The sequence below is a fragment of the Acipenser ruthenus genome, chromosome 14 (genome assembly GCF_902713425.1).
Source record: "Acipenser ruthenus chromosome 14, fAciRut3.2 maternal haplotype, whole genome shotgun sequence".
Classification (NCBI taxonomy): Eukaryota; Metazoa; Chordata; class Actinopteri; order Acipenseriformes; family Acipenseridae; genus Acipenser; species Acipenser ruthenus.
Genome location: NC_081202.1, coordinates 6,873,309 through 6,897,222, shown reverse-complemented (window position 1 = coordinate 6,897,222; position 23,914 = coordinate 6,873,309). Strand labels below are relative to the sequence as shown.

The 23,914-nt window shown below is 37.5% G+C and overlaps 1 protein-coding gene across 2 annotated transcripts in view; it reads left to right on the top strand.

Moving 5' to 3' along the window:
* Positions 1-23,901, top strand: part of LOC117419603 (dual specificity tyrosine-phosphorylation-regulated kinase 4-like) — a 40,381-nt gene extending 16,480 nt beyond the window's left edge. Inside the window, exons 3-16 of one of the 2 annotated variants that reach the window (XM_034032504.3) lie at positions 3,404-3,503; positions 7,317-7,403; positions 8,561-8,701; positions 9,965-10,106; positions 11,739-11,902; positions 12,421-12,557; positions 13,481-13,621; positions 18,288-18,426; positions 18,729-18,810; positions 19,313-19,485; positions 19,893-19,953; positions 20,387-20,516; positions 21,083-21,261; positions 21,612-23,901. In XM_034032504.3, the coding sequence (XP_033888395.3) occupies positions 3,480-3,503; positions 7,317-7,403; positions 8,561-8,701; positions 9,965-10,106; positions 11,739-11,902; positions 12,421-12,557; positions 13,481-13,621; positions 18,288-18,426; positions 18,729-18,810; positions 19,313-19,485; positions 19,893-19,953; positions 20,387-20,516; positions 21,083-21,261; positions 21,612-21,844 (1,833 nt within the window). In that variant the 5' untranslated portion in view covers positions 3,404-3,479 and the 3' untranslated portion in view covers positions 21,845-23,901. The remainder of the gene's footprint in view (positions 1-3,403; positions 3,504-7,316; positions 7,404-8,560; positions 8,702-9,964; positions 10,107-11,738; positions 11,903-12,420; positions 12,558-13,480; positions 13,622-18,287; positions 18,427-18,728; positions 18,811-19,312; positions 19,486-19,892; positions 19,954-20,386; positions 20,517-21,082; positions 21,262-21,611) is intronic. The other variant, XM_034032502.3, reaches the window with a different exon arrangement.
* The last annotated feature ends 13 nt before the right edge of the window (positions 23,902-23,914 follow it).

The following is a 23,914-nucleotide window of genomic DNA, read 5'->3' as shown; positions in this document are numbered from 1 at the left end:
TCTTTATTGCTTTTATTTAAGCTTGCAATTCAACAGCTGAAATCCCTCCATATCCAGTGTCCAATCAAATGTCTCACTAATTAGGTGATCAAGTGCATATGCTTCAGTCATAGTCACTCAAGCGTGTCATAGTCAAGGATGAATGATCGAGTGATTAAAAAAAGTGATATGTTTATTTTGATGCTTGGTATATAATAAAGAACACACATTATTCATAAAGAAAAAAGTTATTGCAGCATATTATTGCAAAACAGGTGGACAGATTGAAAATAAAATGGCACTGGGACCATAACATAGCCTGTAGGTATATACAGTATATGATTATTTTGAGGTAAGAGCAATTTAAGAACATCAGTAGTCTTCAGGTAACTCGGTTCTGTTACACTTTAATGCTTAAATGACTCAACCATTTATGTCATTAGAGAGATTAGTGTTCTAAGCCAGTGTGGGGAATTCTCTGTACATCAGATGTTTGAAGCTGACTTTGACGAGCATTTTGCTTGATTAGCAACCTCCTATGCTTTGATTCAGTCAGCCTAACATTGAAGTGCAGGGGTTCATAATCACACGCTTGTCTTAAGAGCTCTGTACTCTGTGTCATCAACACATTCCTTAATAACAAGTGTAGATCAGGCATTGCTATCACTGTTTCTCAGGGTCTTATAAATGTCGGTAATGCACTGTTTCAAGTGCTCTATTTTGCAAAGGCAAGTACACATTTTCTGACAGGAATACTACGCTAAAGGTATAAAACAACAAGAACAGAGTTGTTTATTCCAAGTCGTCAGTAGCGCAATTTTTTAAGAAAGGAAAAAAAGTTACCAAAACAGAAATAAACAGCTCAGAGTTTTATTGCTGGGGCCCGTAAGCAGTCTTTAGTTGTTTTTATTATTTTAGAACTGTAATGGGTGTTTGTTTTTCTTATACGATGCTGATGACAGTTTGGAGTAAATAGCTTTGAGGATGTTGCCCTTGCGTGCAATACTGCAGTACCATTACATGCTAGAGAGTTTTATAACACTGACGTCAGTGACCGCTGTCCTGTACATGTTAACAGTTTATACAGTCGGCTTTCACATAAAGGTTTCACAAAGAGTGTACACCAATGAGGGTGGTGTCGACATCTACAAAGCAGTGTGATGAATAAGAGTTGAAGCATTTAGATCTATAGCATTAAAATAGAACCCTTTATGTGCCCAGCATACTGCAGTGCTTAGGTTGATTTAAACAGTAACCACCTGTGCCAAGGTGGCATAATATATTGAGCGATGGCTCTAATGGGATTAGTGGAGCGCTGCACTGTTTTTAATACTGTGCATGCTGTTTTTTCATCTGAATGAAAACCCTCATTTGCTTTTTTGTGTACCGTTTTCTTATTATGTTTCTGTCATTTCTGTGAATTACTGGCTTTATGAAACTAACTATGAAAGTAACAATGTGGCATCACCAATACTTTATCGCAAAGGGAATCCATACAAACTGCCAAACATCATTGTCATTTATAAAGGAAAAATTGATATCCTTTTCTCCCCAAAACCTTTTCTTTAAAAATTGTTTATCAACCATTACAAACACCAATATCACCCAACACACCTCATTTCAGACTCACTAAAGATTTTGTAATACAGACACAGTAGCTGTTTGTCTGTGATATACAGTATGTTACATTATTTTTTTATGTACAAAAAAAAGCATAATCCCTTACTCAGGTTTATCTGCAATGCAATGCTTCTCTATTAAGCTGCAACTGCAGCACTGGAATTGTAACATGGTGACATTTCAACAATCAAGTAGCACTGATGCAAGGTTCATCTGTGGCTGTAGTTTAACTGCATGACTATAATCACACGTATGATTTCAAGGATGAGGGAATATTTCCATGGTTTGGGTTGGATTTGTGCTGAAGCTGCAGAATAAATGAATGTCTATCTGTGCTCCGATTGGCTGAAGCGACCTGTATAAACCCTGCAGTATGCAGTACCAGCACCACAATGCCTTACCAGTCCACATGCATTGTGTTGCTATTGCTGGAAATGCTGTAGTCTGCTAATGGTTCCTCTAGGGGTTACTGCAGGTTAGTACACAGGTAGTATAATGCTATCCCAGTAGCATACACACAAATGTCTGTTTGTTTACAGTAGCAGAGGAGGAGGTTGACATGCCTTCTGTTTACAATGTTTAATTCACAAGGGAAGGTTCTGAGTTTATTCTCAGTTTTACCTAAGAGTATAAATACACATCAAAAAACATTCCTAAAAACAGTACTTCATGTTTTTGGAATAGGGACAAATGGGCACATTTTCCAGAAAATATATAAATAAAGAAAAAAAAGGCCCCGGTACACTCCTTGATGAAATGTAAGTACATGTCTGGTAGTGTATGTAAATCTGCATACAGGAGTCAGACAACATTAATTGTAAACACTTGTCATAACACTGCCAATATAGTGTTGAGGAGAGCAGAGACTGCCAGGGAGGCACTGATTCAATATTAAGAAAAAATGTGTGGAATGATTTGCAGTGAACATTATCTGTGTGGGGGGTATTGTTCAGGATGAATCATTTACAGCTCTGGTGAGAGAACAGGGCTGTTGCTAGGAAGCTTTAGGGCAGATTTTCAAAGTGCTTACTCGTTTAGAATGAAGACAATTCCACATTAATGTTACACATCGAGAAACACAAATTAGGAGTGCTTAAGAAATCTGGAATTACATTACTTCACTTGGTGCTAGTTTTGAAAAAAAAAAAACACATAACAGTAAACAATTTAAAATACAGCCCTGGTGATTTTTTTTTTAAAACTTTAACAATATTAAACACACCTTTATTAGTGTATATGGGACTTTCCTTGTTATGTTCATACTGCCTGCAGTAAAGGCACAGCCTGCTTATTTGCAAATAGAACATAAAGCTAATGTAGTATAAGAAGAAGAAGAAGAAGAAGAAGAAGAAGAAGAAGAAGAAGAAGAAGAAGAAGAAGAAGAAGAAGAAATACAACGTCCTACACAATACTGCCTCTTAAGAAAGAGATCACACAGCAGACATTACGGGGAGAGGAAGACATCTATGGTCGGGAGCCCTACAAGTCAGCTACTGGATTTTGAAGAAGAGTTAGAGAACGTCAAGACGAAATGACAGGAGCTTGGTCCTTCACAGTCATCTTCTGCTGACTGTCGCGTTTTTAGCACAAAGTCCAGAATTACACTAACTTTCTGTACAGCTACACAGTGCCCTGGGTAAACCGGACAACCTCATCTTTAATGCTTTCTTCACTTCCAGTCCGTCTTGTGGGGACTGACTCGCAGAGGAGGATAAATAAATTGCAGTCACCAGTGTAAGCGAATGAATCCACTGTGATGAGGCATTTACGCTGTCTCTGTGTTACGTGGAATTTTATATTCCAGGACTTTGAGAAGACTTTGTGAAGCTGATTCGCGGTGGAGTGGTCCAGAATTCCCACATCCCCGACTAGCTAACGGCATGCTACCAGAAATCAATAACAAGGTGGGGAAATGATACTGCTTATGTGAATGTGTGTTTCTGTGAGAATTAAAACAAACCAAAAAAAAAACAAACTTTGTAGTTATCCTAAGAAATCACACGCTACGTACATTATGACATGCTTTTAGTTTAGCATACAGCAGGGTTTTTTTTTCTTTTCTTGTAGTAGCCTTCTTTACCACGTACAGTAGCCTACCACAGAACAGGTATAATACTATAATACCAAGTGTAATATATGCAAAAATAATATATATATATATATATATATATATATGTGTATGTGTGTGTGTGTGTGTGTGTGTGTGTATTAATGTATTTCCAGTGCCCAGTGACTTTTCTTCTAATGTTCACACTTAGGTGTTATAAAGGTAAACATGCTTTCACTTTTTAAACATCCAGTTATTCATATACAACAGAAATGTCCCCATTGCATGCTGTAAAAACACCCTGTATGATGATTGATGGTGCAACAGAAAATATATGAAGTTCATGATAAAACAGACGTAGAGCTAATTTATACTGACCCTTTCTGAATGAAAATGTCTCGCGAACTCAGATTCCTGTTGAAAAAACTACTCAAAGCGTTCTGGGGACTGGGAAGGAGTGGAATGAGCACGTTGATAAGGGCTTTCTCCCCCTGTCACCATGATTATATTCTGGAATAAAACTTATGTTACTGAATATGAAATTGAACAGTTATTTGTAGATGTTATTTGGACTGTTATGTCAGTAATGAGTTTATACTGGAGCATTTTTGAGAAAATCAATTTCTAATGTAATCTATAAACAGTAATTGTTTTGTACACCATACAGTTGTTTTATAATTGTTTTTTTGTTTTAAATCATACTATTGAACCAGTTAAATAGAGAGATAGCATTTGCATTGGTGGATAAAGAGCAGCTGCTAAACACCAAGTTGTTTTGATTTACAAAATGCAATTAAATGCCATCTGTTGTCTTCATATCAGTTACCGTTTTTCAATAAATCCAAACCTGGATACTTGAAGCTGATAGATGTTCTGTCTGCTGGAAAACATCAGAGTCTGTCTACTAACTGTGGGGGAAACTGCCAGAAATATTACTTTTCATATTTTTTTTTTTTTTTTTTTTTTTTGATAAAATATTTTTGGTTAATAATTAGCAAATTCTAATTTGCAAAATCTAGTGAGCGCTTGTCTAAAATCCATGCTATGTTTTCTGGGGGTAGCCCTAAATGTACATGACACATTTGCTACAGGATCTTTGAGTGTTAGTCCCCACCTCAGACAGCCTGACACACTTTGAACCCACTTCGAATCCAGTTACCAATAAACAGAAGAGTCTGCTATCACTGGAAAGCTGCCAACCCCTGTGCCCCATATTGCCAAATAAATAAATAAAAAAACAAACACACTACTACTACTACTACTACTACTACTACTACTACTACTACTAATAATAATAATAATAATAATAATAATAATAATAATAATAATAATTTACTGTAACATTTGCCATAAATTGGATTTCTACTCCTGGTACCTTGTAACGGTGAAGGAGTCAAAAATCAGTGTTTGTGGCATATTTCTGTTAAAAAAAAAAAAAAAAAAAAAAAAAAAAAGGAAAAAACAAATTAAAAAAAATATTTCGCAGCATTTGTCAGGGTCAGAGGCTACGCATTACATTACAATTTAAAGAAAACCTTTTGCATCCACAAGCAGAAATGTTCTACATGCATTTTTTTTCAATGTTCCAGGCATGGTATTTTTAAATAGAAAGTAATACAGCAATCAGTTTTCACCGGTTTATTTTATAGAGCAGTCCTTTAAAAACATGGTGACAGCATATCTGATAATCCTCTATGGCCCACAACTTCCTTTTAGTTGGCTCCACAGCTAAAATGAATAATATATGTAATAATACAATTTTATTAAATATACTAATGGCAGACTTGGAAACACATAATGATAACTGATTAAGTCAATTTCTGACTTTTTTAGCGTCCACATCAATTTCACTGCTCACCTTAATCATTGTGCAGTGGAACTTTCAGATTTCTTGCAAATTGGTTATTGATGCTTATATCCATTTTGGTTATAGATGGCTCAGGACTACACTCACTTTAATTGGTTTAGGTTACTCATTGATGGAATATTGGGAAAGTGTTATATCTGCTGGAGATGCTGAGGTGTTTATTACACAGAGTGAAAGCATATTGCCTTTTAAGGGTAAGGAACTTGATTTTAAAACCTTGGTTACTACTCCTCTAATTAAGAGAGGGTCTGTCCAGACTCTTGGATCATGTACTACCTGACACACCAGTCACCCTAAAAGCTTACTTATTTCACCTGCCAAATGGGATACTTGCTGATTATATGCGTAAGTGGAAACAATACCTGACTAATTAATTATATAGGGGCGATAAATGGTTTGTAAGTAGTCAATTGATCATTGATATGGGATCTAAATTTGTAGCACAGAGTAAAGCAAAATTAGAGGTAATTTCAAAAGCTGTTTTAGAGGTATATATTGGTAGAATATAGTATCTATATTTGAATCTCTTTATTTAAACCTGGTAAAATCTGTAAAGTTATTTAACATTTTCACATTTCCTTAGCCCCCTATGTTGGCTCACAAGCTCACAGCAAACTTAACTGTCGCTCAACCCCTGCTGAAAACAACTGACCTCAAAAGAGTATATTACTTTGCAATCCATCCACAGGGAGCCTATTTAGCGATTAAACAATGGCAGCTGTCCTTGATTAAAGAAAATGTGTTCTACGTGACTTGAACCAGGCTCTCAAAGACAGAGACAAAGCTGTCCGGTTACCATGGCGTGGATTTAAACAACTTTTTCTTCTTTCCTTAAATTGCTGTCTAATTCAGAGCCAGGTCAGGGTCAATGGCCGTTATTTTTAATGAAGAGAATGAGCCGTGCTTTGCCTGTTCTATCAAGGTTAGACTGTCTCAGCTTTGTGCTTGTGGGGATGCCTGACAGCTTGCCAACAACACAACTCTTCTTTCTGAGAACTATCAGAGGATTACCCAGATCTTATGCTGGTTGCCAGTCAGACAACAGATTGACTGTATAAGCACTTGCTGTTCGTTTTTGCATGTTTTGCTGGCACCACTCCAGAGTCTCTTTCAGAGTTGTTATTCCCTGTGGATTATGTATATCTAGACTCCAGCAACAGGGATATAATAGAGGCACCTGTACATACAGATGTGCTCAAATTTGTTGGTACCCCTCCACAAAAAACGAAGAATGCACAATTTTCTCTGAAATAACTTGAAACTGACAAAAGTAATTGGCATCCACCATTGTTTATTCCATATTTAATAGAAATCAGACTTTGCTTTTGATGTTTTATTCAACATAATATTGTAAATAATAAAACAAATGAAAATGGCATGGACAAAAATGATGGGACCGCTAACCTAATATTTTGTTGCACAACCTTTAGAGGCAATCACTGCAATCAAATGTTTTCTGTAGCTCTCAATGAGACTTCTGCACCTGTTAACAGGTAGTTTGGCCCACTCTTCCTGAGCAAACTGCTCCAGCTGTCTCAGGTTTGATGGGTGCCTTCTCCAGACTGCAAGTTTCAGCTCTTTCCATAGATGTTTGATAGGATTCAGATCAGGACTCATAGAAGGCCACTTCAGAATAGTCCAATGTTTTGTTCTTATCCATTCTTGGGTGCTTTTAGCTGTGTGTTTTGGGTCATTATCCTGTTGGAGGACCCATGACCTGCGACTGAGACAGAGCTATCAAATCAACATGGACGTGGGAGAATGCAGTTTGTAACCACTGTACTGTCTTTCTTTGCCACCCAGTCATCTCGACCTGATGCCTTCAGTCGGCAACACAGACTTCCGCCGAACGACTCAAATCGACTTGGCTCCAACAAAGCATACCCACAGGTATGTCATTAAAAAAAAAAACATGCATTCAGATAGATACTGTAATTACAGGAATAGCACAACAGATTAGAAATATCTGCCATAACACTGGCATCCACAGGGGCACAACTGACTTGACTAACAGGCAGATCTAACAGTACCTGAAGTGCATTCCAACTGGAAGTAGCTCAGTTTCAGTGGCACAATTAAGAAATGTGGATGGCCACATTAGTAACTTTGGGGGGGCACACTGGCCATTGCTTTAATCTAATTTATTCCCCAAGTATTTCAAATCACACGTTTTCACACACGTTAACAGACGTACAGTATCTCAATCTTGACAAAGCACTCCAGCATTGCATTTTTATTAAATCATCACATAGCAACAGTAATGCAAACTTGGTGAAATGGGCAAACAATGAATCCCTCCTTTGAATAAAGCTAGCATGCCATTAAAAATGAAACAATGGGCCAGATTATCAAAAAATCCACTCCAGTCTGTATTTTACTAAAAGTAGAACCATTCATAACTATTAAACACAAGTGCTGAATTAATAAAATACTAGAAGAAACTAAAATTCACTGACAAGTGTTTCAACTAGAATCGTTTTCAGTGTCTTCCATTTCTTTTAGTATTTCTTAAAAATAACACCAGTAATACCATGCAAAGCCTTAAGACGTCTACATTTTATTGTTTGGAGTCAATGACAGACTGGAGTAAACAACTTGGAAAATATGCCCCAATGCTGCTTTGAAATTCAACTTGGTAAAGGAAAATCCATGACCAACAAAAGTGATTCATTCCTAACTCCATGATACACACTTTGAAATTCTGATTAGATGACCTTCATATCCCTAGCATTCAAGTAACTATAGCGCTTTAGCCTCAGGATAACAATGCAGCCTATATTTATCTGACGTTGCTAGCACCCTTTAAGTGGTTGTTCAGCGTATTGTCCTAAAACCATCAAGCTAAGGTCCCCTGCATCGTCTGTAGTGACAGTCTCTGTCAGGCCCATGCACAGCTCACATTGTTAATCATCACTTTGAATAAGCCTGGTAATTCCATCCACCCCCTAGGGGACTGGGGAGAGGGGATGAATAGATAGCTGGCATATAGGATAGCCCAACAGGTGTATGATTTCTTGTTCTTTATTTCTTTATTTCTTTTTCTTTAGAAGCTGGGTCCCAATGTCGGCACCCTACCCCAGCTGGAACCCCCTGCCAAGCAAACCGTGTTAGCGAATGCCAAACCTCATCATCAGCTTGACATAATCCTGCCTCAGATAGGCAGCAAGGTCATGCCAAATGTGCAGCAGGTGAGACAACATCACTAACAATAGCAGTGTAGGGATTATCAGTGTGATGGGTAGGAGTTGAATTCACTAACCTTCCATATCTGGAGGCCTAGGCTCTAATCTGGCTCAGACACAATGAAATGAGTTTCATGATGTCACCCGAGCCCCGAAGTGGACATTGACCCACGTCACAAAACCATCACGCAATTTGACAAAACTGACCCAGGACAGTGTTCAGTTTTTCTTTAACTAAAGGATCTGTAAGCTAAAATAACAAATCTGCTAGTATACATTTTGTTTCTAAATAAATAGACAATTCTTAACATACATTTAAAACACGTATACAACAATGTAAAAAAAACCTGCTTTGGTCATAAATCAAGTCTGCAATTCATGAAAGCCCTTTCGTCGCTTTTTTATTATTATTATTTATTCCTTAGCAGACGCCCTTATCCAGGGCGACTTACAATTGTTAAAAGATATCACATTATGTTTTATTTTTTTTTACATACAATTACATTATTTTTTACACATTCTTTTTACATACAATTACCCATTTATACAGTTGGGTTTTTACTGGAGCAATCTAGGTAAAGTACCTTGCTCAAGGGTACAGCAGCAGTGTCCCCCATCTGGGATTGAACCCACGGCCCTCTGGTCAAGAGTCCAGAGCCCTAACCACTACTCCACACTGCTGCCCTTTTTTAGAGGGTTATCACTCCTGAACCAAACAGAATACTTTTAAACACACTGCAAAAAACATTCCTCAACATTTTTTGAAAATCCTTGATTTCGTGTTCATCACTTTTGAAGTACAAATAGTAGCAAACTATTACATCCAAGAACTGTCTGCATATGACTCTCATTTGAACTCATTTTTGACTACCTGATGCTACCTTATCCTAAAGTCAGTGCAGGTTACAAGACATTGCAGGTTGATGGGATGCTGGCACAATGGTCAATCAGTCGAACAGTCAGAGGACTGAGGAGAATGTTTTTTTTTGTTTGTTTTTTTTTCTAAATTATGTTTGCAAAATGCAAGACTTCAGGATTATCCTGTTGATGAAGAGTCTTAAAAACCCAGGACAGTGTCAGCTTTGATTAAGCTGTTTTTCCTTCAGGTGGGCATTTCCAGGATAGTAGCAGGTTTGGTGAGTAGCCGTAAGTAGGGTTTCTAAAACAGAGATGGGGCTACTGCTTCCTGGAGGAAGCTGTTGCCAGGGAAACTGTGTGACCGCTTACTGCGAGCGGAAATGATTTAGTGAATGACCTGTTGATTGACAGGAGGAGAGGCACAGAGGCTTGCAGCACCCGATAAGATTGAACCCAACGGAGAACCTGGCAGACTCCAGCAGCTACTGCCCTTCAAACAAGCAGGAAAAGCACAAGACAATTGAAGGTCACAGGCTGCCTATCACACCTGCAGGTATGCATGTTATTGGGTGTTTATGATGAATAGCATTTTTTTTATGTGGTTGGATTTAAGAGCATTACAACTGCAGTCAGCTGAAATGGTTGCCATATAGAAATCAGTGTGAAGCACACCATGCATGAAATGCAAATGCAGAACATTTCAGTCAAGCATTACTTAGCTACTATGAAAGTCACCTGTCTTTATACAAATCTTGTTTAATGTTTTAATTACGGTGTCTTAATTTAAATCTCCACTTCCCAACCCATCATTATATATGATACACAGTTTTCTAATTGAGTTTGATAATATGCTGCTAATGCCAACTTCCAGAACACTTGGAATAACAGCTAATGATAACCTTTTGTCCCAGCATCTGTCCCAGCTATTTCTGCATCTGTAACAGACTGTTCTATCTATCTATCTATCTATTCATGTGAATATTATTGAAATGTAGACTGTGGTTTAAAATGTCCATCAAACCTATTTAAAAAAAAAAAGGTTTGTATCATTAAATATTCAAAGTTATGGAGGTCTATAATATTTCTATTTTTAAATAGAGAAAAATGCTTCATATAATTGTTGGTTGATTTAAGCAACTTCATATCGTAATAAAAAATTGCACTCCCCTATTTGCTATTCACACAGTACGAAATCCATTGCTTTATCAAATCAGTGTAAAGCTCTTACTGTGATCAAATTGTGTCAGTTCCCCTGAAGCGCACCTTGAGTTTAACCACAGAAGATATATTTTGCATCCTTGGTAACGTTGATGAATGGTAATGTTTATCTATTTAAACTGAAGGATAAGCTGCCAGCAGTGAGGTACTGTACCTTAACTCACCAATACAAAACAAACATAAATACAAAATACAGCTCCATCTGGAGAAAGTGCTAATGTACAAAACAGAAATGGTTTTTGGTACTTTTTGTACTTATTTTGAAAACATTATTATCATTATTATCATTTGTTTATTTAGCAGAAGCCTTTATCCAAGGCAACTTACAGAGACTAGGGTGTGTGAACTATTCATCAGCTGCAGAGTCACTTACAACTACATCTCACCCGAAAGACGGAGCACAAGGAGGTTAAGTGACTTGCTCAAGGTCACACAATGAGTCAGTGGCTTAGGTGGGATTTGAATCGGGGACTTCCTGGTTACAAGCCCTTTTCTTTAACCACTGGACCACACAGCCATTGGATTATGTGTTCAACAATTGATTTACTGAATCAACTGCTTTATGTACAAATGTAATCCTATTAGATTTTCACTGTAATAAAACATCTGCATAAATAATTTAAGAACAGAGTTACATTTTAGTGATCTTGGGATCCTGTCTGTTTCCCAAGATGATAAACCTTAATACGTGGAAACAAAAAAATCTCTTAACTGCAAGCAGCAGGTATAGTAAGTTTTTTTTTTTTTTTCCCTGCTATGGTCCAAAGGTGTGCAGCCTGAAGGGAGATAGAACTGTTATGTGACTTCCAGTGGGAACCTTAGACTGGTATGTGACACTGTGTCCTGTTATGGGACTTCCAGTGGGAACCGTAGACTGGTATGTGACACTGTGTCCTGTTATGGGACTTCCAGTGGGAACCATAGACTAGTATGTGACACCGTGTCCTGTGCTCTGGCCCTTCTTTAGAAGCGCTGAAGCATTTTCGAAACCGGCTCACACAGTACGAGCAGGAGGAGATAATGGACTACTCTGAGCTGTGGTTTCTCGGGCTGGATTCCAACAAGATTGAGGGGGTTCACGGAGAGCAGCATAACTGTGGGTACGATGACGAGCATGGCAGTTACCTCAAGGTAGGTAGGTGGAGTGCCACCCAGGCATGTGGGGACTTGTACAGTAACTGCGAAGGGGGGCTGTAGGCACAGGGTGGTTAGGCGGGATAGTTCATGTTTATACAGAGCAGGTTAATAAATGAATGACAGCCCTGGCCACACAGCACGGAGAAACTGCAACTACAACTGGCTCTAGTCTGTTTATTATTCATCACATGCTTGACTTTAGAGGATGTAAAAGTTAGCAAGCTTTCTTTCAGGCTGCAGGGTGTTTTTAAACACTGGGTTGTATTGACAAAACAGGTCAAATGTATGGAATTCTCCAAGGCAGTTATTGGCTTTGTTAACAATAGCCTGGAAACATGTATTGAATCCATAGATCCACAGATATAAAAAAAACAATCTTTAGAAAGGTTGGAGAAAGGTTTCATGGGTTTCACCAACACATTGAAGTAATGTTGTGATCTGGTTCATCTGGAAGGTTGTTTGATATGGATTCTACTATTTATTATTCTGTTGACAGTGTTTATTTATTGTAGGTGCTACACGACCATATTGGATACCGCTTTGAAGTGCTGGAAGTAATTGGGAAAGGCTCATTCGGACATGTTGTGAAATGCTTGGACCATAATACCAACGAGCTTGTTGCTTTGAAAATAATTCGGAACAAAAAGAGGTGCTTCTACATATTATGATTCTTAATACCTGTAGCATAATACAAATCTATACAATGTTTTTTCCTTGAAGATAGGGCCGGAGTGAGGACAGTTCAAGGCAAAAATGATGGACTATTTGCAGTCTTGAGAACTAATTAATTTGTGATGTGATTTCTCCAAACGTCAACTAAATGCCATTAGTACCTATAATTCTACAGCATGCTGAACTGCTCAAGACATTACTTGTACTTGTAAGCTTCCTGTCACAGCTCTGTGAGCGCAACTAAATCCTGACATCAAACATCTAGTCTTAAACTGACAGTTGTGCCTAATAATTGTTTGCCGTCTTTTAATGATGTGGACTGGGGGCTATGTTGGGACCACCAAATTAATTTCTTTTGTGACCTGAGCTGGGTTCGAACCCAGGCATGAAAGGAAAGCCACCTGATATGTGCTGTATTCATTACGTTTGGTTAGTTTCACCACATCCCATGTATTCTCTCGTTTAAATGGCTGCTAATTGCAAAATGTGAAGTAAAACTTGAAAGAAACTAAATCAAGTGGACAAACCTTTCATCCAGTGCTCGCCTGTGTCATTGTAAGCGTACAGTACTATGCAATACAGTCTGTCCATCACCGAAACCCCAAGGGTTGAGTCTGACACGTTGTCCTGCGCCTTCCCCAGCTGACATTTAAACAGAAAAATCACAACAGAAATAACTGCTGCTTACTCTGGCATTCCTTTTCCATTCACACACTACAGTATTAAGCAGATAAACTGTGACTTTGCACCAGTAATTCTAGTACCCTTATATTTGAAAGGACTTCTGTTAACCTGTTATAAGAATTGTTAATCTAACCAAAGCCTGTGAGTATAGCTTCACCAGGTAGGTTGTTGTTTGTGTTAGTGTTCTGTTCTTCACTGTCTGTTTTAAACCTGCAGATTCCACCACCAAGCCTTGGTAGAAGTGAAAATACTTGATGCCCTCCGGAGGAAAGACAAAGAAAACAGCCACAATGTTATACACATGAAGGAATACTTCCACTTCCGTAATCATCTCTGCATTTCCTTTGAGCTTTTAGGGTGAGTGCCCTGCTACTGTACTAACATCCTTTTAAATCTGTGCTAGAGATGCACTGCGGTCAAAGACATAGCAAACTACACAAACTCAGCTTTCAGAGAGCCACATTCTGCATTCACAAAGCGCAAGATTTACCAAAAGAAACAAAACTGTGTACGCTATGAAAAAACTAAATGTAACTAGATGGTAACTTTACAAGTAAAGCTGTGGGGCTTGCTTTATTGGGAAAGTGGTCAAAGTAGCTGATTTGTGTCAAAAGTCACATTGTTTACTAATTGTCTCATGCTTAGAATGTGCTATAATTTGAAATTTCTCAAAGTTCTATGACAGTTAATTCAACAGTGGGAAGTAGCCTACTGGAAGAAGTTGATGCGGTTACTAAAACAGCTGTACCTCTTGATTGGTAGACACCATTCCTGTTTTGATTTCATATTTGAATATCAGAGAAGTAGAGGAAGATTCCATATGCTCTAACTTTTTGTCTAACTTGTTGGGAAAGTGGTCCAAATTTCAGTTGTTTATAAAAAGTTAGAGAAAATTTAGTTGATGCGGTTACTAAAACAGCTGTACCTCTTGATTGGTAAAAGCTATTTCTGTTTTGATTTCAGATTTGAATAACAGAGAAGTAGAGGAAGATTCCATATGTTCTAACTTTTTGTCTTGTTGGGAAAGTGGTCAAAGTAGCTGATTTGTGTCAAAAGTTACATCATTTACAGTAAATAGAATGCTGGCAGTCTGGGAGTTTTTAAACAATGGGGAGCTTTAGAATGTTGAAAAAGTCCCATTAAAGTGAATGATGGACAAAAAAAGGACAAAAAGCTTAATAGTTTAAAAAGTATAAAATATATCAAAAAGTTGTATACAAGCACACTATTCCAGACCGGTCTACACGTTTTAAAGTTTGAACGGCGTTTCTAGCTTAAACGGTGTAAGAGGAGTAGCGTGCCAAAGAAGAAGAAGAAGAAGAAGAAGATTTAAAGTGGGGACTCTTGCTTCGCAAGCCCCACTAACAAGGTAATGCTACGGCAGCTTCCTGGCACTGTACCCAGTAACTTCCTGTGCGGTAGGTCACATGGTCTACTTGCAGCTATAACGTTGGAGCTTAATTGATACCTAGAAACAATTTTTCAATTTTGTTTTTGAGAAATCCCAATATAAGGTACATACAAACAGACAACTCCAGTATTATTGTTTTAGTTCAGCATTTTATTTCTAATGAGGTTTCTTAACTTTAAGAGTTGTTTTATACCTGTACAATGTAGCTGCACAGCGCTAAGGGCAGCAGAGAAAGTGATATTAAGTGTGGGAAACATCAGTATACCATTACTCACAGCTCCTAAGAAATGCAATTTTTTTTGGTTTTGGAAGGCTTGGAATCAAATTGTGTGTGAGCAGACCAATCAGATTGTGATGTCCACTGAGGGTTCCTTTCAGTTGATCGGGAATGTCCTGCACTGAGATTGCTATCAGCATTAACAAGCAAGGGCCTCTACTGTTGTACCTCCAGGAACCTGGTTGACTTTTATACAACAGGGTATATTGCAGCAAAGTATTTCATTACAGTTACTGAATACCTTAGTTAATACCTTAATTAGGGCCGTATCTCTTTCCTTGGCTTCCTAGGGGTGTGAAGATTCCAGTTACATGCTGCAGTATAACCATTACACTTGATGCTGTAATGTAAATAAAGGATGGCTGTTCAGACTTACGTCACTGATCTTGAATGGACCAGTGTAAACCAGATTTTTGTAACAGCACATTCTCCAGTTTGTACAGACCTATTAAAGTTTTTATGGTTATCAAAGGTTGGTAAACAGTCAAGATTGTCATAAAAAATATATACTTCAAGTGTCTTTGAAATAGCAAATACAAGGTTCTGTAATTTCTCTCAGTACTAGCCACTCACAGGCCACACATAGTTCACCAACATCAACTTGCTGGAGTACTGGCAGTGTTCTACTTTAGATATTAAAAGAATGGGCCTAATTCACAAAGATTGAACTTGTGAGTTATTTAAATGATGTTTCTTGTTTTTTAAGAGATTAAATGCATTTCAAAATGTGTGGAACCTTTCTAGGCTGTTAAGTAAGCCAAAAAAATAATCTGAACAGTTTTAAAACTGCTTTATATCTTTGCCCACAGTTGTGAGCTCACTGCCTCTGCCGTGATTGTTACTGCACTGATAATCTGAAAATGCTACACACAGTGAATGCATTGAAAACGGCTTCTCCTAGCAGCTGTGTCGAAAGGAAACACTAAAGATATACACACATAGACAAAACAATATTTTGATGGCTGAAATACAGGTAGTGAACAAAAAAATGGAAACACCAATGTAAAGCCACTTAATAGGGCATTGGGCCACTATGGTATCCCGCTCTGTGGAGTTTTTGGCAGACCGTTTTTGATGAAACTGGCTGCTCACGCCCCCAGGTTGAAATTTGCAGTCAATTCATCTGCAGTTGCTCGCCTGTTTTGCCTTGCACTTCGAATTAATGCACGGATATCACGATCCTGGAGTATGCGCTTCCGTCCACTGTTGCCCTTTGCTGATGATGTCCTTCCCTCAGAGTTCCATGCCGACATCACCTTAGACACCGTTGCTCGTGAAACATCAGCAAGTTGAGCTGTCTTGGTCACTGAAGCTCCTGCCAAACGTACCCCAACAATCACCCCTCTTTCAAAGTCACTGAGGTCTCCTCTTGCAGCCATGCTAGCCATAATTATAGGCAACCAGGCCTGTCCAGCTTTTTTATACATGACCCTAAGCATGCTGGGATGTTATTTGTTTAATTAACGCATGAGCCACACCTGTGTGGAAGCCCTTGCTTTCAATATACTTGGTGTCCCTCATTTACCCAGGTGTTTCCATTTTTTTGTTCACTACCTGTATATATAATATGGGTGGACATTATAATACAAAACCAAGGACAGCTCACAATGTTTTAATATAAAAGCAACTGCTTGTTAAGCCTTACAAAAACTGAAATAAATGTAAAACATTTAAAAAAAAAAAAAAAAAAAAAGCTATTTAAGCATCACCGTGGAAGAATAAGGACAAAAAAAGCTTAACATGTGATCTTATGCCGCCCTCTGCTGGATTTATCATGCTGGTGCAGTTAGGGGAACCCAGACAATGCTGAACATAAATTCTCAATCTACAAAAAATGCTTAACCCACTGTTTGACAAAGGCTATCCCTTCTAATACCCAGTGATTTTTTGGCAAATCCTGTGGTGACTTTTTGTGAATTGATTTTTGAACCCATATAAATAGATAGTGAAAAAACAGACAGGTAAGTAGGCTTAACACGAGAACACCTCCTGAGCTTTGGAACCAAATGATATCAAGCAGTAAAGAATAAGCACCAAAATACTGTTTCCATGCCTTCAGGTACATTTAAATACCTCCACTGTTCACTTCAAATTCTATTCATAGTTTCCAGTGCAGTATTCTCTCACAAGGGTGTCCAGCCAGCCAGTGAGAGGCCAGTGATGATGTTCTGGGAATCTTGATGATACAAACATGAAAAACATCTGCTGCTGGCCTCAGCACTTGTGCATTCCTCTGGGCATCATAAGTCATCCTCATCTCAATGAGAGCTGGGTCTGTTAGAACATCACTTCTAGTTCAGAAGTGCACAACCTTCCAGTGAGTTCATCTGAGGTACTATTCCCACAGAGGGATACTGCAGCAGAAAGTTAAAGGGGGTAATGAACCAATGCTATAAAATACATTTTGTTATTCCTAACAATCCTGAATTAAAGGGTACAACCAAAAGATCTTCAAACACACACCAGTTGTAATGCTGCTTTTTGCAAATAAATGGACGTAAAAAAAAGGAATGGGTAGTTATCACTTCTTTAAATGTTCTTGAGCATCTGGCATGTCATCATACAGAAAACCTGGAAAAAATACCAGTGAAGTTACCCTTGCAGAGACATTAACAGACTACAGCTTTGCCAGGATAGGCATCATCGTGGATTGAGAACAAATAATTCACAGAGGTCCTGATACAGTAGCATATTGTAATAGGCAGTGCCATGGTACCAGTTTGTATATGTAAGTGTTACCACTGTGGACCCATTCCATTTGACCTAGAGCCCTCGGTACATAACCATTTCACTGCCATTGAAGATAATTTAGAAAGAGCTTTTAACTCACACTCATTTAAAAAAAAAACATTTAATATATCTGTAATACAAGGTGATTATGAATTTCCACTCATAACGGATTTGAAGGATGCTACCTCTTCCAAGTGTTGCCTGTATAAATGCAGCCTTTTTTGCTGTTTTAATGTTATCTCTACGACGGAAGCCTTTTGATCTTGTTGCCCACCAGTTGCTGACTCTACCTGCCAAGTTTCATTGTACATTGTTTTGAGGCTATGGAAGGAATACAAAATGCACGACATCCTTTATAATGTGTATGTATATACAAGAAGGGAGCAATGTCTTTGCCCTGTGAACTTATGAACGGTGCCAATTTATATCATTCTCTAGTATTTGTAATTTATTTTGTTGTTTATTTATTAATTTACATACATCATTATAAATAAAACATTTTTTTAAAAAAAACTTTATTATCCATAACAGCCATAAGCTAATTTGCAATGATTCTTGATACTTACAATAAAAGATAATTTACTAACATCTAGCTTCCTTCACAGACTGAACCTGTACGAACTCATTAAGAAGAACAACTTCCAAGGATTTAGCCTGCAGCTCCTTCGCCGCTTTGCCTGTTCGCTACTGAAGTGCTTGCAGATGCTCCACAGAGAAAACATCATCCACTGTGACCTTAAACCTGTGAGGAATCCTAGTTTCATTGATTGCAGCGGAATTACACTCTACTTTTGTACCAATTCACTGTACTTTAAGTTCGGGTAACTGGTGAAGTAAATGAAGTTTAGCTTTGTTTACCTGCTGACAAAACCAGAAGATGCAAATGAAGGACAAAGATTTTCAAAGAAACTTGTCAATTGCTGTCAGAGATATACCGTAGTAAGACTAACAACTATTGGTTTTGAGCAGAAAAACCTAGTTAGACTGTCTTTTAGCTGATCAGTGATTCCAATGTTGTTTTTAACATAGTGTTTCATCTTTAACAGGAGAATATTCTGCTAGCCCATAAAGGGCAAGGGACTATCAAAGTGGTTGACTTTGGATCAAGCTGCTATGAGCAACAAAGAGGTGAGTAACAGCTTTGTACAGTAAGTGAAGTTTCTTTTAACTAAAAGAATAGGTTTCAGGTGCTGAAGTTGGTTGTTCCCCTTATACAGTAACTCTGCGATGAACACGATGACATTAACAGCTCCTGGGCGCTTCCTATAACATGCTACCAGCATGACAAAAATAAAATTTGTGGCATATTTTCAAAGCGTTTTTTTTTTTTTTACTTTTATATGTATCTCCTATTTTTTTAAAGGAGATACATTCCACATTAATGATACAAAGTGAGAAACAAACAGCTTAAGAGACTTTGAATGATATTACTTAGTTGTTTGGCTCTAGCTTGTAAAATGAACAGGATTTTTTTTTTTTTTTTTTTTTTTTCTTTCAAAGTCAATTAAAGATGTGCAGGTAAACAATTTGAAAAAAAAACACATTTGTCAAAGCTCTGTAACTATGGGCCCCCACGATGCAAAGCCACTGGTAGAGGCATTTCCCTTTTCCTTTGCTCCTGTGGATGCAGTGTACACCTACATCCAGAGCAGATTCTATCGCTCTCCAGAAGTGATCCTGGGCCACACGTACAGCATGGCGATCGACATGTGGAGCCTGGGATGCATTCTGGCTGAGCTTTACACAGGCAGCCCTCTCTTTCCAGGGGAGAACGAGGTGGAGCAGATGGCTTGCATCATGGAGGTAGGATCAAAATACCAGGTGGATCTCACCCCCTAACCCCATCTGAGCATTTATGATTTGATTTGAATGCAGGGCTGTTATTTTTGATTATCTCTCATTGCAGCATATTTATTGATTTAGTGTGAAAAATGGATTGACAGACAGGCAGCCCCTACATATACCTTCAGATTGAGATACTCTAATTAACCTGTGGTAAATGTTCTATGCAAGTTTCATCGTAATTGAATAAACAGGTCTTAATATATATGTAAAACTGTAATAAGCTGTGATGTATATTATCTGTATCTCTGTCATTTCCAGTGCTCGATAATACAACATTATTATAGTTTAAGTCCTGGTGAATAGGAGTTAGTGTTTCAAATAGTTTCTGATGAGATCTATGCTTAAACTGTGGTGATGTATTTCAGGTGTTAGGACTGCCACCCACTGAGTTTATACAGACAGCGTCTAGGAAACGGTTATTTTTTGGTAAGTAGTAGTGCTACTGAAAAAAGGTCACGCTTACTGTAATTTCAAGGGGCACTATCGTTTATTATCATATTTACAGATGATGTTTCTTTTTTGTTAATCCTTAGTTAATATCAAATAACCTATTTATATTTATAAACATCTACATATTAATCAGTTATTAGGTTATATCATTTTTTATGTTATATTTTTACATTTTAATGCACAATGACCCCTGATTCACCATGTTAACTTCCACATATATTTTTCTTCTTAGTATTCCAAATATATAATGCTAAATATATCATGCTAAAATTCTCAACTGTTTGAGAATACCCTTACCGACTCCATGTAAGATTTAAAGCACAACATATTACTGTAATAATCATTACAGTATAGTCAGAACAATGAGCAAATAAGAAATGTTAAAACAGTACATGTATGTTTAATGTAGATTCCAAGGGATCGCCTCGAAATTTTACAAACAGTAAGGGGAAAAAAAGATGTCCCAATTCAAAGGATCTTGCCAGTGTACTGAAAACCAATGATGCTCTATTTCTGGATTTCCTAAGAGGCTGTCTAATGTAAGTGTAGCAGGTGAATGTGAGTCCCAGGTTACATTACTTGTCTGTCCACCATTTGATACATTACATTACTGGAGCAAGCAGAGTTGAGGGCTATGGTGTAATGGAGATACTGTATTCTACTTAAGGCAATACAAGCAGCCCTGGCTGTGTTACAGCACTGGGTTGGAAAACGCAAAGTACAGAGTTTGCGTCCAGAATCTGTTTATGCAACTGGTTTCCTCGCCCTGCACCCTCAAATGGAGTTAGAGAGTTTTCTTTAACTTCTTTTTTGTTGCGTTTGCAAACTCAGAAGCCTCTCAAAAATTAAGATATATGCTGTTGGAATTTAAGATATTTAAAATCAATTGATTGGAACAAAAGAGATTATTCTAGGTTTCTAATGCCAATTATTGGGCATTTATTTTAAAACTTTGTAGCCTGGATCTGTTTGGTTTTATTCTAATTTGCACATAAATAATGTGAGCCTTCATATAGACAAAAGAGGCACCTTTACCACAGACAAAATTCAAATGGAAGTATATTTCTGTCCGGACTCATTGGTTCCTTTGCTGTGTTGCTTGGAGGTGGGATCCTGCACAGCGCATGACTCCGGATGAGGCCATGCAGCACGAGTGGATCCAGGAGGCACGGTTACACAAGACCCGCCCCAAAACACGCTCTGTGAGGAAGTGCATCGAGGGCATCCCTGTCATAGACAGCAACATGGAACAAAGCTGCAAGAAGACTACAAACAGCAAAACAGGTACATTTCCCCTTTAAAAAAAGTTTAAAGCATAGAAAACTATAAAAAGTATACAGCTACTATAGAGAAGCAACACCATTCTTACACTATCCCTTATACTATCAAATCGACCCCAATATTCAGTTGCAGCTGTAGTTTGTCTTGATCAGTGTGCCTTAAGTTTTTTTTTTTTTTTTTACATATCTTCTTAACTGTAATAACTTTAAAACGCGAAATGTAGCAGGCTACAGCTTGGGAGAATGAACTTGTTGCTTTTTAACTGTAGTGAATGGAAAATGATGGAAACTTTGATTATTGTCTGAATCCTTTTTGGTCACAATGTATATTTTTTGGTTTCTGTTTTTCCCTAGCTGACAAGGGGTATGAAAAGAGTTGTGACCGAGCTGAAGTTTCTGGAAATGTGGAAGAAACCTTGGAGAGACTGCGACCGATCGGAGCCTCTGCAGAGGAGGAGGTGTGGGAGGACACGGCCAAACACAAAACAGAGAAACCCATCAAAATCACCCTCAAACCCAAGCCAGTGGAGCACAGACAACACCCCGGCTCTCAGAACCGGACACAGACCCAAGCCCATATGAAATAACTGCAGGCTGAGAAGGACTAAGGGCTTTTCTATAGACAGCTGCTTTATCATTTTTTTTTAGAGTTGTACATTAAGACATTTATTTGAAATTATTGCGGAATTTTTCAACAAATCAAGAGTTCTTCGTCATTATGAATGAGCAATATTTGAAGCAACAAGTGGCTGGGCCAAAACTATAATGCCAGTTTCTATGGGTTAGAATCGATCTATTTATTTATTTATTTATTTATTTATTTATTTATTTATTTATGTAGTGGTATGAAATGAGATGTGATATGCACTGTGCAGTTGTGTGTATTATGTGTACAGTGAAAGTATAATACACACAGCTGCAGGCGTAGCTTAAAAACATGTTTTACGGTGATTTCCTCCTTTTCTACAATGAAGTCAGGATTATGTACAATGAAGTTATGAGGCCTGATTGCTAAGTAGAGAAACATTATAACTAACAAATCCCCAAAATAACACTGGTGATCGCATCGGCCTAAACATCTGTCTACTTGACTTTGTTTCTTATAATTTCAAATGGGTAAAAAAGGTCCCACCATTCTGAGCAGTGATAGTGATGCTACAGCTCATAAGAGGTAGGAAATTAGATTTTAAAATATTAGTCATCGCTCCTTTGAAGGTAACATTTTACTTTCTTTTTTAAATGAAAAAAGAAAAAGTTACTTGGCAATAGTAATAAATGTACAGATGTATTATATTATTGTTCTTTAATGAAAATATTTTGATGATAGTTTGTGCCTTGAAGTATTAGAACATGCAAACTAAAATAAATATACAGTGGTATTTAATTGTTGCTTTATAAGATGTACAAATAGTGAATTGTAAACGTTTATTTCAATACAGGGTATTTGCCATAGAATGCATTACATAAGAAAGAAAAAAAATCTGTTAAAAAAAAATCCAAACAGATTTTTTTTTATTTTTTTTTTACAGATCAAGGTCTTTAGAACTTTATCTTCTTAAATCTTTCCCATACAGATCAACCATGTATTTCAGATCTGTAACCATTTTTTTAGTTTTTATTTTATCTTAACATTCTAGCTGTATTTCTTTAATAAAAGGCCATATAATTATCACATAATACAAAATCGTTTGTTTTTCACAAATAATGCATTCAAGTTGAATCTCTAGCCATTCACTTTTATTGTGATTCCAAATCATGTTGGCCCAAGACGGCATGGTACAGTTTCCGCAAACACCACAAAGGCTCAAATCAGAAACACTGTTCGCTGGCATTGGCCTTTAATAAATGATACATTTAATTTTGATAATACATATTAACCTAATGTAATACATCACACATGCATTCCTCAAAACGTATGTATGTGCATTACCCTAAAGAATGTGTAAGAACTGCTACCCATGGCCGCTACTATTCATAATCATGGCTATATTATTATATTTGTGAAAAGCCATTTTGTTTTCACTCCCGCACATTAAAAATCTAAATGTGTGCGATGACTACAGTACCTTAACTGTACAGTTCTGCGTTAATACCCTACACTGGAATTTCTGCAATGTTATTCTTCGTGTGAATTGTTTTTAATTATGACGATCACAGGTTGGTTATACATGGAAATCCTATGTATCTACCTACCTATAGATTTACAAGAGCATCTGGCCGGGCACGTGGGCGATCAGAGAGATTTTTTTTTTTTTTTTTCTCTTTACCAGCTGGGACATTTCTAATTTGGTTTGTCTCGTGTATTCTGTTTAATTGGTTGTTGACGTTTCACAGCCACGTTTCATACAAAACCTCAAGCAGACATTGAAATTTTTTAAGACATTGAAGTTTCTTTTAGTATTTCTAGTTTGATTAAAATCTCAATTTGTTTTTTTCTACTTTGTACCATAGTATGCATGTTGTTTATTTTCAGTACCCCCATACACCAAAAAATACTATCGCTGTAATTATTGTAACTTGTTATTGTTATTACTGTATAATTAGCTATTGCTACTGCTAATATCTCATAGTAAACCATTTCAGCTGGAAACTTCAGCATTAATTTCAGTGTGACATAATCTCCTGGGCAAAATCTAACGCACTCTTCACTTTAACCC